We start from the raw sequence: 14,890 nt of genomic DNA, 5'->3' as shown, positions 1-14,890 counted from the left end.
ATTAACCAGGAGTGGACCCACCCGCTGCCTGCTGGGAGAGTGTTTTCCCACAACCTGCGGCTGACGGAAGTCCCCGCATTCCCAACCCCGGATTCAAGCACAGCCGGCGGCCGAGCCAGCAGGAGCCAAGTCAAATGAGCCAGATCATTCCGCCCGACCACAACGACTATGAACGAGGCCGATCCACGGCTAGCCCCGTAAAGAGCGAGGGCGCCAGAGATGCTCCCAGCAGGATGCTGTCGAAGCGGAAGCAGGCTGCAACCTCGGACGACAGCACTGCGACAAGCACCGCCGCCCCTGCCGCCGCCGCCGCGCCCGCGAAGCGCCAAAGAGTCAGCCGTGCCTGCGACCAGTGCCGCGCTGCCCGCGAGAAGTGCGACGGCATCCAGCCTCTCTGCTTCCCCTGCGTCAGCCAGAACAGGAAGTGCACGTACCGGACCTCGCCCAAGAAGCGCGGAGTCCAGACAGGCTACATCCGCGCCCTCGAGGTAGCCTTGGGCTGGCTGTTTGACAAGAACCCCGGCTGCGAGGATGCCCTGAACAAACTGCTCGCCCACGAGGGCGGCCAGGCCAAGGCACTCCTTATCGCTGACGCCCCTGGGCCGGGGAGTCGCCTTCATCAGCGCTGGCTCAAGAGCTCGGCCTGTCTCGAGCTGGACCGGATCCTTTCGGGCGGCGAACCTACCCGACGAGATCCCGCGACAATCGGGAGCCGTGAGGACGACGCGTCCGCTAGTGAGAATGAAGCCGATGCCGAGCCACGCCGAGGCGATATCGGGAAGGTGGCAGTTGCTGCATCGCGCCCAGCGCCCGCCTCACACGAGAGCGATTCTCCCATCCCGCGAATACTGCCCACCAATCATGCCCGGTTCCGGCTGCCTCCGAACCATTGGCGGCTGTTGGACTTGTACTTTTCGTATACGCACTGCTGGTTCCCCATCGTGGAGAAGCAGGATATCCTCAAGGTGACATACGGCTATCCAGGGGCTGGCCTCGACCTTGCGCCGACTCACCCAAGCGCGCCGACGCATGCCGAGCTGTGGGCCATCCTGGCTTTTGCTGCTTGCCAAGCCCCGGCGACGGCGGAGCCCGCCATCGACCCAGCCGAGGCGTACTGTACGGCGCGCCGGCTGATGCCCTCGGACAACGGCCCGTTTCAAACTTCTCACATCAACGCTCTTCTTCTGCTATCGCTAGTCAACCTGGGGAGCGATAATGTTGTCACGGCATGGATGCTCATTGGAAATGCTGTTCGCATTGCCCTCAGCCTCGGCCTCGGCCAGGTAGAAACACATGCAGCTTTGCCCGAGAAGCACCGCCGGGCATTTATGGGGTGCTTCATACTTGATACTATTGTCTCTGCGAGGACGGGGTGGCCCCAGCACTTGAGGAGCGACACCCTGGCGAGGCTCTCGCCGCCTATGGACGATATAGATGAGTGGCAGCCATGGCAGCCGTGCCGGGGCATCGGGCCCGGCGCGGAGCCACAGGCTCGCGGGATCCCTTTGCCGGCACAAGCACTCAGCTCTTTCCGCCTGATGTGTGATCTGTGCCGAGCCTTGTCCACATCTGCATCACCAAACACCGCGGCCCCGACCCAGATCGCAGTTGATTCGGCATATCAACACCGAAGCTTCGTGTTGGCCGGGACGCAGCCCCCCAGCCAGATCCCCTCGCCATACTTGCTTCGGCTTCTGTACCTGGTAGTCCAGGCTAAGCGCCATGGTATTTCTTTGATGGCACAAACTCCCCCGTCAGCCCTCCGGGAGGCCATGTCACACGTCGAAACGTACGCGGCGCAGCACGGCATGACCATGGCCACTCCGCTCTTCTCCACCTGCCTGATAGTTATGCGCAGATGCTGCGTAGGGTCATTGGCTTCATCCCTGACGGAACAGGATGTGGCTCGTCTGGCATCGCTGGAGAGCACATTACTGAACACGTGGCGCCGGGGCAACCCGCTACCTGCCCATTCTACCGCTATCCTCCCCGAGAGAAGCGCAGACCCAAGCAAGAACCGACAGGTGATTCCCTCTCGTGGGCCCCCGCCGCATACGCCCAAGTTGGACGGCCCTACACAACAACCTCAGTACTACGCCCCAGTCTACCAGCCCGTATTTTCCCGCCCGGACGGGCCCGTCCAGCCCGTCGGTATATATGGTGTCGGCGCCTCATTGATGCCGTCAATATCATCCATGCAGAACAGCGCTTGCGGCGGCGGCGTTGTGTCGGCCTACAACTACGATACTCTTCTTGACGACTTGGCGTCATCAATCGATTGCACGGACCGCGTCGACGCCGACACCCAATTTATGGCCAATCTTGGGTTTGCCCCGGGCGCAGACCTCACAGACTTGCTGCGAGGAAACTTTGGGGGCGTTTGACGGTTTCGCCGTGTTCATGGTGTATATACGCTATTATTTGTCAAGCGCGCACAGACGATTAACCACAGATCTGCAGTGTAAAACTGCAGCTGACTATGATCCGACTATGAAGCATACAGGCGTGGTTCGTCCCCTCTTCCATCTATTCATATGCTCTTCACTTCTCAACTTTTTGCCTTTGAGGCCTATGACGTTTAGTGATTGGGTGAATATTTGTGTTGCTTGCTTATTGTATATGAAATCATTTCTCTCGACTACTATTTGCATCTGCTAGATTCCCGAGACATGCAGGAGGGTCAGCGTTGGATCTCCTCACGTCTTTATGCCTCACCACCCAAAAGCCATCTTCATTTAGATGCCAGGTCGGGTGTAGTTGAGGCTTTTTACGCGCTTCCAGACCTCGCGGACAACTCTCTCTTGAGACTGTCGCCCTGTCTCTGTGGGGGAAGGGCCAGCAGGTCTGATTGCAAGGTAAAGGCGGCTTCCCAGACTGACTTCTGGGATGGATGCGGTCTCAAAGCCTTGCGGCGGGTTGGCCGTAGTGACAAGACCACCGGCCTCCTGGAGGATGGCGATGCCTGCCGCAACGTCCCACTCCCAGCAGCCGCCTTTCAGGGGACAATTTCCCGTCAGCTTGCTTGGAATCCACGAGTCGGAGAAGCGAACGAGGACAGAAAGAGTGGGTAAGGGGTAAGAACAGGAGAAGCGGATCCAAGTGCCACCGACCTTCCCACCATATGTCAAACGATCCCATGGCGGTGTATGCCAGATCGAGCGCGGCGCTGCCCAGACACCTCACGCCATGCACCATGCCGCCCAGCCCGTCGCGGCCGCCGACCTCGGCGGCCATATTGACGAAGCTCTCGACCTTGCGGCGCAGGTTCCCCTCTGGCCCGTCCCTGCGGTCCTTGCCCCACTCGCACGAGAAGACGCAGCCCTTGGGCGCCTGAGGAGGCATGGCGGGCACCTGCGGGCTCCGGACCAGCGGGAGGCGTTGCGTCTCGTTGAGCCACGCCCCCCTCCCGCGGCACGCCGAGAAGAGCTGGCCGAGGAAGGGGGCGTAGACGACGCCGACGACGGCCTCGCGGCCGACGACGAAACCGACCGAGACGCAGAACATGGGGAACAGATGCGTGTAGTTGACGGTCCCGTCGAGCGGGTCCACGCACCACGTGGGCGCGTCGTCAATGAGGTAGTCCCGCGTCGCCCCCGCAGAGTACGACTCCTCGCCCACGAATCTGCCCGGGGGTTCGGCATCTGTTAGCCGCAACGCTTCTTGCCAATGCTCACTGTCCGGGAAAACATATACACCCCCTTCCCTTCCCCCGGGACTCTGCTCTCCCGAGGTGCTTTCCCGGGGGAAGCAGGAAGTGCCGGTGGGGGAGGAGAAAGAGGAGAAGGAGGAAGGGGAGCATTGGCGGGCGGGGCACCCCCTCCTCGTACATACTTGTGGTTGGGATATTTCGCTCTGATGGCTGCATAGATGGACGCTTCGACCTCTGCCGTGCCCCTTGGCGTCAGATCACGCCCCGAGGTCCCCGATGGTGGCTGGGTAGGCACGAACCCTGGTCTGTCTTGGTGACGATGTCGACGGACGAGTCCTTCTCGACCTGCTCCTCGCTGGCGGCCCCCTCGTCCGAGCACCGCTTCTCCACGCCGGCCATCAGTATATTGCCGGCGTCCTTGGCTATCTGTATGGCGAACTTGTAGATCTCGCCGAGGTCCTCTTGCGGCGTGCCCTGGGCCGCCATCCTGCTTCGTCGTTATTGGGGTAAACTTTCCCCGGTGGTCCTGTGGAGTTTCCGCGTAACCTTCAGGGGCTTGTGATCACTCGCTAGGAGTCCTGACTGCTGGATATGCCGAGGGTGCCGAGGTGAACGCAGCTTTCTAGAGTTTAGGTTGGGTCAACGAGGTCGTAGGCGATGGCAGGATGAAGGATGAGCCGTCGCGGCTGTCGCGGCTTCAAGAAAACCCTCTCACTCATGATCAATGGAACCGAGCCGCACACAATGTGTCAGTTGGTGAAGAAGAGGTTGCAGTTCCGCATCTCGGGAATAGACCGCAGAAAGCCGAAAGCGGGTAGGCTGGGGGTTGAGTGTTTAACCGCTGGAGGGCGTATCCATCACTTGCCGAATTTTGTGGGTTTCATCCAAGTCACGATGCTGAACGCACCCCCCGGCCCACATCGGGGGCAGAGCGGAAGCGATGGAGGGGATGGCAAGGAGGGGTGCGGCAATCGATCAGGACGAGGTCCGGCGGGGCTGCTCCTAGTAAGTGCTCCCGTTCGTATCGTACGAGGGTAAACCACGGCAATATTCTGCGGTGCTCCCCAGCCCATTATTGCTTCTATAGAGACCTTGAGAAAGGGAAAGTGGGCATCGGATTGGGAACTTTGATGCTAAATACTGCTGCTGGTACCTGTTACGGCGTGTCGGTATAGGTCGACCAAGGCCAACATGAGATGAGAAAGTGAGGATGGTTCAACGAGACCCCAAGTGGCTCGCTGAGTGGGCACCCCCTCGTCAGCGCGAGATAGACGGCGGACTTAGTCACTCCGGCCAGTGGGGTGAAGGTGTAGGACATTGAGATGTTGAGACCCCGCTCTCCTTGAGGTGGATTCTTGGCTAGTCAAGACTTTGAAATAGCATAACCGTCTGGTGTCTCAAACACGGCAGAAGGTCGACAAGATCAAACAAGAAAACCGCCAAAAATGTCCAAGAAAATCCTCCTCATCAACGGCCCCAACCTCAACCTGCTGGGGACGCGGGAGCCGCAGCTCTACGGCACCACGACGCTGGACGACGTGGTGACGCTGGCCCGGGACAAGGCGCAGTCGCTCGGGGCCTCGCTAGAGGCCTTCCAGTCCAACCACGAGGGCGCCATCGTCGACCGGATCCAGGAGGCGCGGACCCAAGGGGTGGCGGCCATCGTCATCAACCCGGCCGCCTACACGCACACGAGCGTGGCCATCCGGGACGCCATCCTGGGCGTGGGCATCCCCTTCGTCGAGGTGCACATCTCAAACGTGCACGCGCGCGAGCCCTTCCGCAGGCACAGCCACCTCAGCGACAAGGCCGAGGCCGTCATCTGCGGGCTGGGCGTCTACGGGTACGAGGCGGCCATCGAGTTTGTGGTGAAGCACATGAAGGAGCGGTCGTAGGTTTGAGAAGTGGGATTAGGACGCTTGGCTGGAACGATTATATGGGGGGAAGAAGGCTGATAGGGGATGGATGGAAGGGAGACGCTTGTAGCTGGAGGTGTAAAAAGATGGTATAGATATACTACAAAACAAAATCCGCGCGAAGAAGCATTTGATCATCGACGAGATAAAACAACAGACACTCATAACCGGCTGTATTGTTGATGTGCACCGGCAGAAGTATCGTCGGCCTGACCACCAGCCGCAGCAGACTCCCACTCGCCGTCCCCCGTGCTCATGTCGGCGCAAAGCCGGTCCCACGACTCGACCCCTCTCCTAGCCAGCTCTCGGGGCACCTCGGGGTCGGCGTCGTTCATGCGGCGGTTGAACAGTTCCAGGCTGACCCAGCCCCGGAAGCCGAGGCCGTTGAATATGGCGGCCGCGATGTCCCGGACAGGGAGGTACGCGCCCCTGTCCTCCTCGCGGTAGAAGAGTCTGCAGTTGCGCGACCAGCTCATGCGCGGTAGCTGACCTGCCACGTGGAACCGGTGGCCTTCGACCAGGGGTCCGTCCGGCAGGCGCTCGCCGTCGACGACCTGGACGTAAAACACCTTGGCGACGTCGACCACCCGCACCAGGCGCGCCATGGACTCGGCCACGGCGGCGTCGCAGTCTGCCGTGCGGCCGGACGGGTCGGCCGGGTCGGCGTAGATGCGGGCCCCTATGTTGAACGTGTCGAGGCAGATTCCCAGGTTCGGCCGGTCCGCCGCCTGCACCGCGGCCCACGACGCCTCCCACGTGTCGACGTGCGTGCCCCACGAGAGGGCCTCGTACGTCAGGCGCAAGGGAGGGTCGGCGGCGGCGCAGAGGTCGGCGGCGGCGCGCAGGTCGGCCGCGACGAGGCCCGCGTCGGCGCTGACCTGGCCCTCGGGGAGGAACGACGACGGGACGGCGACGAGGTCCGTCCCCAGCGCGTGCGCGAGGTCGACCCAGTGCGCCAGCTCGGCGAGCCGGCGCGCGTGCGCGGCGCGGTCGGCGAGCGCCTCGTAGTGCATGAAGGGCTGCAGGCACACGACCTCGAGCCCGAGCGCGACGCACATGCCGCGCACCAGGGACGCGGCGCGGATGCGCCGGGCTGGCGTGTCGCTGCCGCCGGCGAGGCGGTCGCCCACGTCGAGGAGGTCCTCGTGCCAGAGCTCTATGCCCCGGTACCCGTGCTGGCTGGCCAGCTGGAGCCGCCGCTCCAGGGTGTGGCCGGCGAAGCAGCGGCCCAGGGACATGGTGCTTATTGCTAGCTGGCAGCCCATGGTGTTGGTGGCCAGGGGGGAGCGGCGGGAGGTATCGATGGCTGCTTTCTTGACCTTGGGGGAAGTATCTCTACTGATACTAGCCGAAGGGCTGCTCTGCCAAAGGGAATTCAGGTAGCCGAACATGTCGATATAGGGACAGGACTTGGAGGCTCGCTTCCTAGCTGTTTGCCTATGTTTTTATGTACATTGATAGGATGCATGTTTACCCCCTGAGGCTGACCATCATTCCTACAACGCTTCATGATACGCAGGGCTGCCTTCAGATATCTTCACCTCCAGCATCAAGCAATCTTGGTCACCAGCCATATCCCCTCGGCAACGCTGGGCTCTGGCTCTCTAGAACCGAAGATAAGCGGCTGGATCAGGAGAGCGGCACTGGTCCGCGGATGCCAGGTAGGCAGGTCGGACGGAGACACACTCGGACGGTTGCGTATCAGACTGATATCATCTGCCGCGTGCGTGTGCGTGGTTTGACACCCACTCCTGGAAATATGCAGTTTGCTGATCTCATCTCAGAGGCGGACCGGATAAGAGGAACGTGGCGCTGGCTAAGTCTTCTTCCGCCCCGCAATGCTTGGCGTCATGTGGGGGTCCCTCGGCATCGCCATTGCTTAGCCCAAACCCCAGACCAAGGCGCGTTTGGGTCCACAAGGGGCAAACGAGATGGGGCCAGAAGGGGAAATCGTGTCACACCAAAAAGAGGGGGACTACCTTACACCGGTCCTGGTCCCAAGGGGCGGGTCTTTGGGACGAGGGGAAACGGGCACCGGGTCCGGTCCGCAGAAATCATTAATTCGCCTGGGTTGTCCCTTCCTTACGCCAGGGCAGTCTGAGACTAAAACCAAGCGCTGCTAGCCGTCTTCGTTTCGCCCTCCCTACCAGCACCAGCCAAATCGATCACGACCCTCATCCTCTCCACCCAAGCCCTCCCCCTCCAGAACCAACCATGTCAACCACGGTCACCACCACGGTCGTCGCGCAGCCGGAGGTCCGGCCTGAGCTCCAGGCCCTGAGGCGAGAGACGGCCCGTCTGGGGCGCCATGGCTACCTCTTTGGCAAGAAGTTGACACGGTCCTTCTCGCCTTTCCTGCACGATGTCATCTACCGCGAGCTGGGCCTGAACTGGGGCCAGGTCCGTCTCGACTCCACAGATATGGACCTGTTCCTGAAGCTGGTACGAGCCCCAAGCTTCTATGGTGAGCCGCGCCACCCTCTTCTCTCATACATGGTAAGCCTCTGAGCTTTTCTAACCAAGGCCCGGTCAACCCACCAAAAAGGCGCCTCGGTGACGATGCCACACAAGGTCGCCATCATCCCCCACCTGGACGAACTCACAGAGGAGTGCCGCGACGTCGGCGCCTGCAACACCCTCTTCCTGCGCTCCGACCCGGCCACGGGCCGCCGCCTGCTCTGCGGCGCCAACACGGACGTCATCGGCGTGCGCGAGTCCTTCTACCAGAACGTCGCGGACCCGGACGCCGTCTTCCACGGCCGCCCGGCCCTCGTCGTCGGCGGCGGCGGCGCCGCCCGCTCCGCCGTCTACGCCCTGAACCGCTGGATGCGCGCGACCGAGATCTACGTCGTCAACCGCGACGACGCCGAGGTCGCCGCCGTCCAGCGCGAGTGTGCCCAGCGCGGCTTCGGCGCCCGCCTGCGCCACGTCCGCACCGTCGACGAGGCCCACGCCCTGCCGGCCCCGGGCGCCATCGTGGCCTGCGTCCCGGACTTCTCGCCCGCTACGCCCGAGGAGAGGCGGGCCCGGGACGTGATCCGCACATTCTTGGACAGGCCCGAGAAGGGCGCCATGCTCGAGATGTGCTACAACCCCACCCCCTACACCGAGCTGGGCGCCATCGCCGAGGAGGCCGGCTGGCAGGTCATCCTGGGCACCGAGGCCCTGATCTGGCAGGGGATTGCGCAGGACAGGTACTGGACCGGCCAGAGGCTGCGGCCAGAGACGGTCAAGGTCGCCCAGGAGGCCATCGCCTCTCGGCTTCCCAGGCGGTAGATGGGATCTTATTTCTCTCGCCATGTTTTCCCTCCTAATCTCGTCTCATTGCGGCTATACCAGATCACGCGGCCATGTCTTTTACTAGCGGTACATATCATGATTCCCTTGTACATAATAAATTCCACACTTGATGCTCGTCACAGACCAAGGAAAGTGTGAATACCCTATGGGCTGGTTTTCTTGCGCTGCGGAGTATTGACATAAACGAGCACCATCATGGCACAGCTCTGAATTGAGGATTCGTCGTCTCCAAAGCGCCGCTGCAAATCCCTTATCGGTCCTCAGCTTGATGAGAAAGGCGCACCAACTATATTTCTGCTCTCACGCTGAGCTAATTTTGGCGCGCGATGCTGTTCATCCTCTCTCGATGCCCGGTATCTCCATGGGCAACGTGAATAACGCGGGGAGGAACCCGATCGAGAAACGACCTTACGACGTGTTGCTGTTATGGAGAGCTGTAATAGCGTGGTTGCATTCAAATAAATCTATCAATCATTCTGGCGAGTGTAGAGTATTCAAGCCGGCTCGCAAGGCCACCAAAAGGTGAGAGGATAGGCGCTTGATTGTTTTATATGGTTGCTATCTGTAGGTGGAAAACGCTCCTTCTGGATCGGTGCAGAAGTCGGTAGCAGGCTGGTGCACGGGCCTAGCTCCAACAGTGAGCGGCTGCGTGCATACTTCAGGCTGGTGAGCGATGTAAATCGCCTCGGGCTACTGCTCATGAAGAGATCAGGCCGGCCTGTCAAGGAACCAGCTGCATCGAGAGGCCTCAAGCTTATAACCATTTGGCATGCTCCTCTCAGCATCGAATACCAAAGGGCGCCAAGTTGGTGTAGCGGTTATGAGGATGGGTCGAGTCGACACCGGGACCCTACCTGTACTCCGCTGCAATAGCCGCTTGGGTCCTGGGTTCGAGCCCCGGTTGGGGATCGAAGAAAATTTTCCAAGTGGGAATTTTCGTACCTGTCCACCCTCGAGGTTGGGCAGTAAGCTTTTTTTGAGATTAAATCTTCTTTTTTCTTTCTTTTCCTTTGGTCGTAATATAAAATGTGCAGGTAAAACGATCGAACAGGATGGTTTATGTCCTGCGTTGATAACCACTTTGCAGTGAAGCCAACCCTTCTTGCTGCCTGCTTGTTGCCTGGGGTAGAGCCAATCACTGATCTGGCGTCTCGCATCGCCAGCTTTCCGCTTTGTTACTGTCCCCAATCCCGTCCCATCTCGAAAGCGCTGGCCAAGGGCAGTGTTTCCTTTGCGCCAACACCTGCCCATTCACCAAGTCGTTGCCCGCAAACTTGGTGCCTACCAACCACGCGGGCGCCACGCCGTCCTCGACCCAGCGCACCATGGCCATCAAGATGCTGTGCTCGGCGTCGGCGAACCTGCCCGTGCCTGCAAAACTCAAGTAGCTCTGCTTCGCGGTCGGCTGGCCCATGGCCCAGGCGCCCGTGCCGCCCGTGCAGTGGCTGTGGCCGGGGATGGCGAACAGCCGGTAGAAGTCGAGCATCTCCTCTGCAGAAGAGCCCGTGGCGTCGGCGACGCCGTCAAAGGTCCGCGTGGCGATGGCGCTCGTGACCGTCTCGTCCATGCGCCCGTGGTACGCCAGCAGCTTGCCGCCGCGCGCCTTGTACGCCGACAGGTCGTGGCTGCCCTCGTAGGGCCCGCCGCCAAAGTTGATCCTGCCCGGGTTCACGTGGGCGGCAAAGTCCATCTGGGTCAGGTTAAAGTCGCGCGAGTCCCAGGCCGAGGTGTTGTAGACGGCGCCGCGCCAGTAGTCGTCGAGCACCCGGTACGCCAGCCCCGCCGCGCCGGGGCGCGGGCTCTGGTTGGCCGAGAAGACGTTTGTGTTGGCGCCCAGGTCGAAGCCGGGGAGGACCTCGAGCCCCGAGGCGGGCGAGACGACGGGCTCGTACACGTGGGCGACGGCGGCCGCTTGCGCGCCCGTCAGGCACGTGTTCTGGTCGAGGAGGCTGTCCGGCCCGCAGCGGAGAAGGGAGAAGTTGAAGGATTGGGCGTGCGGGTTGTCGATGACCCCGTCCGTCACCCCGTCCAGAGGATCTAGGTGCTTGACCATGGCCGCCTCGATGGCGCGCCAAGAGGACGGCGGGACGTAGCGCGCATCACTCAGGTCCGGCCACCCGAGCCGCTGGGCGAGCACGGCCTTGGACGCGACGATGTTGAGCCAGCTGACCGCGGCGGCGCCGGTGACGACGCCGTCAAAGTCTGACGGGTACATGAGGGCGTTCATGAACCCCTGGCGGCCGCCGGTGCTGCAGCCCGCGTAGTAGCTGTAGCGAGGCGCGCTGCCATAATACTGCGCCAACAGCTCCTTTCCAACCTCGGCCTCGACGTGGATGGCGCGGTGGCCAAAGTCGTTGATGGTCTCGGGCTGGTTCAAGAAAAAGTCGAAGCCCGCTGACCCATTGTGGCCAGCATTGGTCCCCAGCGTGGCGAAACCAGAGCTGACGCCGTTCTGCAAGGCGTAATAGTCGACGCAGCCGCCCAGTCCACCGGTGCCAGTCGCCAGGAACCGGCCTGTCCAGGTGTCAGGGAGCCAAGCTTCGACGAGGACTTCGCTTGTGGGGGAGGTGGTGACGTTGACAACGACCCGGCAGAGGTCGCCGGTGGCCTCGGTCCATCGGACCCCGACGCCACCGCCCCAGGCACAGCTTTGAACTACACCATCAAGGGTGATGTTTCCGCCGTTGGTGTAGTGCGCACTGGATACAAAGGAGACGTTGGGAATCGACAGTGTGTCCCCAAAAGCCTCGCACCTCGAGTGGCATTCTGCCTCAACCAGCACCAAGGCAGTGGCAGGCAGAAGAGCTAGAGCCCTCGGGAAAAGCATCTCGGGGTTGTCACAGCAGTAAAACAGACGATGTGTGAGAATAACTGGAGGGTGTCGGCAAAGAGCCTGCTTCCTCAGAATTTACGAGAAAACAGAGCCAAGGGAGATACATAGACACCATAGATCAGACACTTGGGACTTGGGACGAGACAGCAACTTTCGGACAGTCATGGCTCTATAAGTGCGGCAAGTCTGCCCCCGGCCCCGAAAGAAATTCTGTGGCCGGGATGTGGCGAGGGCAATAACGTGCAGCGCAGCTGGCGTCACGGCACAAGGGGGTATGCATCGGCATGGCGTCCAGAGCTCCGCTGGTAACGGTTCCCGGACTAGAAGCTAGATATCGATCGGGCTATCTTCGGATTCCCCGCCATGTGGTGTACTACATGACGGTGCTAGCGAAGCGGGATCGTGAGGGGCCCCCGTGGGGTAAGGCGCGGCCGGCCATCTGTAAAGGACCGAATATGGAGCTGAAGAGGAGACAGGCATCCACTCGGTTGATGTTCGGATGACACCTTGGGGAAGAGGTGCTGGCCGGCTGGGGTACAGCCATGTCCAAGAATTACGGCGACAGCGGGACAAAAGAAAAGAAAACACTACTCAAGGATAAAGCTCGGCATCACCCTGACTCGGCTCTAAGCTGCCGCCTCTTTGTTATTTCCGGGTATCTTAATCGCGCCACGCAAAACCAACATCATCAGCAAGAACATCAAATCTTCGGCACTGTGTAGTGGCGCTCAAGTATCAGGGGCAGCATGGACGGGATACTCTGTCCCGGCTCATATACGATTCCGGGTGTTAGAATAAGTAATGCTCATTATATCTACTCAAATGGTGTAAATGGTAGCCAATGCCGGTCACGCCGGAGCTCTGCCTCAATCACGGACTACGCAGCCCGCTTCTGTTCACCATCGCATCTACCAACGATTGAGCCTCGAAATCGGATTGTGTGGTGGTTGGCACTACCAGAATGCGGCTCAAGCGTCGACCTGCGTCCAGCGTTGCGAGACATGCTAGCCTGCTGCTACTCGCTCCTCGCGGTCGCTAGAATGGGCAGACCACTTCGGGCAGAGGAGGGTGGCAGAGGTAAGGACGGGCATATAATGTATGTCGAAATCGCCAAGACAAGGGGGATTGAGGGAGAGACATCGCACTACGCCCAGGCAGAGGATTCTCTCACACTCTAAGCCATATAGCTATACCTACCTGAAGGTATTTCATGATAAATACCCATAGACCGCCAAAGAAAAGCCCAACACCAACCATGGCCAGTAACACGACTCATCCCACAATGCTCTAACACAGGCCGGCAAGGAGCGCTTCTTTTGGCGGGACCCAGGCGAAGATGCTCAAGGAAGCCCTCGACGACAGGGCGGTGCTGCACACGTTTGGGGTGGTCGACGGGGCCGGGGACCACTGTGCCGTAGCCGCGCTGAAGTTGCGGAATTAGGTGGTGCTGGTTCCAGAGCGTGATCGAAGGGCGATGAAGACGATGGGTTGGATATTGCTCAGGGGCAGGGTTAGGGTCTTCTTTTCTCTGCGTACCACCGACACGGATGAATTATGCTGTGACGAGGCAAGATCTGTATTTAAAAGGCAGTTCTCACAAGACCAATGGACAGAGGGCACCATGTAGTATATTGTCATACCTTCATGCCAATTGACCATAATGAAGCCAGTGGTTATCAGGTTGTATTCCAACAGCAACAGCTTCCAGGAGATTGACTAGCCCGGATTTCCAAAACTGGACAGTATCGTGCCCACCAATTGAGTTCTCCGTTCAGGCTGTCGGTTGCCTAAAGGGAGACCGCTACAGGGCTCGTCAGGGAGCCTTCAGGGGCGGTTTTTGGGCGATACAAAAGGCGAAACAATGTGGGTCCGTTTAGGCCTGGTTCGTGAAATCATTGGTTTTCGAGCTGATTCCAACCCCTGTCGCCGCGACACAGGCATTTCATTCATCGCGATTGTGATTGCGAGCAACCAACTTCCACCACTCTTTATGCTGATGTATTGGGCATCGCCCAGATGAAAACCAGGCTAGCGACTTCATGGCATGAAACATCGTGAGGTCGTAGGACGAACTGCGCCGTGGGACAGCACTCATCCTCACTACCCTGTACTGGTCTGAACCACATAAAGCATCATGATACAGGGAATCTTTTACGCCCGCTTTCTTCCCCAGGAAGGTACGTATATCATGGAAACACATGGACAAAAACCACACAAGACACGGTGCTGATCTCCCTTTGCAGGCACCAAGATCGTAGCCCAGAGCCCCTCAGGATGCATCGTGCCTGCCGAGGGTGTGCACAAGCCCCCGCTGTTCGACTTTGACGTGCTGCAGGAGTACATCATCCCGCGCAAGGCCTTCTTTAACCGCTACATCACGGTCAACGACCCGGAGGGCAAGTGCTGCGTCCTGGGCTTCCCCGTCTCCATCGTGAACTCAAAGTATGACCGCAACGAGTTCATCTTCAACTTTGGCCTGGTCGTCGAGGCCGGCCTGTCGGTGGCCGACCAGCTCCCTTACGAGCGCGTGGTCCGCCGCCTGGCCATCACCTTTGCCGAGATGGAGAAGCAGAACGAGTATCTGAGCGGGCTCGACGGGCCGGGCGGCTCCTCTCCCGTCGGGGCGGCCGGGGATGAGGGTCCGCGTCGCCCCATCGAGGCGCTGCTCGAGATCGTCAAGGAGGACCTCAACAACTACGGCGAGTGTATGATACCCGTCGACGACGCAAACACCATCAACATGAAGCTCTTCCCGCACCACCCCACTCCCGCCGAGGTCAGGGGGTGGCACGTGCCGGTGGCCAAGATGCGGCTCGCCGACGCCGTCGACGACACGTGGGACCTGACGCTGCGCAAGGTCATCGCCCACATCGACGGCGTCAACGACGTGCGCCGCATCGCCTACCTGGCCGACGTCTCGCTCGAGCTCACGCGCGTGGCGCTGCGCCACCTGCTCTACTACGACACGGTCCTGCTGCTCGACCTCTTCCTCTTCGGGTCCTGCTACGCGCCCAGGCCGGCCATACACGACTTCGTCGCCAACGCCGGCGGCGTCGTCGACGAGTGCGCCGCCTACGTCTGCGTCCTGCCCGCCACGGGCCCTTCGGCCGCCGTCCCGCCCGGCTCGTCGTCGTCCGCCGCAGCCTCGGGCCTGGCCGCCGCCGCCGAGGCCGGCATCGCCACCCTGGGCGT

At 60.6% G+C, this 14,890-nt stretch overlaps 8 protein-coding genes across 8 annotated transcripts in view; 5 read left to right on the top strand and 3 right to left on the bottom strand.

Annotated features, from left to right (window-relative positions):
- Positions 1–98: 98 nt before the first annotated feature.
- Positions 99–2,552, top strand: GGTG_00383 (quinic acid utilization activator). Its single transcript, XM_009218128.1, has one exon. The coding sequence runs from the start codon at positions 135–137 to the stop codon at positions 2,382–2,384; it is 2,250 nt and encodes a 749-aa protein (XP_009216392.1). The 5' UTR covers positions 99–134; the 3' UTR covers positions 2,385–2,552.
- GGTG_00382 (hypothetical protein) lies at positions 2,464–4,552 on the bottom strand. Its single transcript, XM_009218127.1, has 4 exons — positions 3,949–4,552; positions 3,832–3,883; positions 3,111–3,622; positions 2,464–2,992 (listed from the first exon to the last, which is right to left on the bottom strand). The coding sequence occupies exons 1-4, from the start codon at positions 4,133–4,135 to the stop codon at positions 2,736–2,738; spliced, it is 1,008 nt and encodes a 335-aa protein (XP_009216391.1). The 5' UTR covers positions 4,136–4,552; the 3' UTR covers positions 2,464–2,735.
- A 408-nt stretch (positions 4,553–4,960) lies between these two features.
- GGTG_00381 (dehydroquinase class II) lies at positions 4,961–5,722 on the top strand. The gene has a single exon (XM_009218126.1). The coding sequence runs from the start codon at positions 5,095–5,097 to the stop codon at positions 5,542–5,544; it is 450 nt and encodes a 149-aa protein (XP_009216390.1). The 5' UTR covers positions 4,961–5,094; the 3' UTR covers positions 5,545–5,722.
- GGTG_00380 (hypothetical protein) lies at positions 5,350–7,161 on the bottom strand. Its single transcript, XM_009218125.1, has one exon. The coding sequence runs from the start codon at positions 6,954–6,956 to the stop codon at positions 5,727–5,729; it is 1,230 nt and encodes a 409-aa protein (XP_009216389.1). The 5' UTR covers positions 6,957–7,161; the 3' UTR covers positions 5,350–5,726.
- A 336-nt stretch (positions 7,162–7,497) lies between these two features.
- GGTG_00379 (quinate dehydrogenase) lies at positions 7,498–9,011 on the top strand. The gene is made up of 2 exons (XM_009218124.1): positions 7,498–8,029; positions 8,111–9,011. The coding sequence occupies exons 1-2, from the start codon at positions 7,780–7,782 to the stop codon at positions 8,839–8,841; spliced, it is 981 nt and encodes a 326-aa protein (XP_009216388.1). The 5' UTR covers positions 7,498–7,779; the 3' UTR covers positions 8,842–9,011.
- Positions 9,012–10,000: 989 nt separating this feature from the next.
- On the bottom strand, positions 10,001–11,692 carry GGTG_00378 (hypothetical protein; the record flags this gene model as incomplete). Its single annotated transcript, XM_009218123.1, has 1 exon — positions 10,001–11,692. The coding sequence occupies one exon, from the start codon at positions 11,690–11,692 to the stop codon at positions 10,001–10,003; it is 1,692 nt and encodes a 563-aa protein (XP_009216387.1).
- A 1,007-nt stretch (positions 11,693–12,699) lies between these two features.
- Positions 12,700–13,139, top strand: GGTG_00377 (hypothetical protein; the record flags this gene model as incomplete). The annotated part of the gene is made up of 2 exons (XM_009218122.1): positions 12,700–12,794; positions 12,995–13,139. The coding sequence occupies 2 exons, from the start codon at positions 12,700–12,702 to the stop codon at positions 13,137–13,139; spliced, it is 240 nt and encodes a 79-aa protein (XP_009216386.1).
- A 693-nt stretch (positions 13,140–13,832) lies between these two features.
- Positions 13,833–14,890, top strand: part of GGTG_00376 (tumor suppressor candidate 4) — a gene marked incomplete at its 5' end in the record, with an annotated part of 2,514 nt that continues 1,456 nt past the window's right edge. Inside the window, 2 exons of the mRNA XM_009218121.1 lie at positions 13,833–13,875; positions 13,942–14,827. Coding sequence (XP_009216385.1) covers positions 13,833–13,875; positions 13,942–14,827 — 929 coding nt within the window. The remainder of the gene's footprint in view (positions 13,876–13,941; positions 14,828–14,890) is intronic.

This window comes from Gaeumannomyces tritici (genome assembly GCF_000145635.1).
Source record: "Gaeumannomyces tritici R3-111a-1 unplaced genomic scaffold supercont2.1, whole genome shotgun sequence".
NCBI lineage: Eukaryota > Fungi > Ascomycota > Sordariomycetes > Magnaporthales > Magnaporthaceae > Gaeumannomyces > Gaeumannomyces tritici.
The sequence above is the reverse complement of the archived record's forward strand: the minus strand, read 5'-3'. Positions and strand labels throughout refer to the sequence as shown.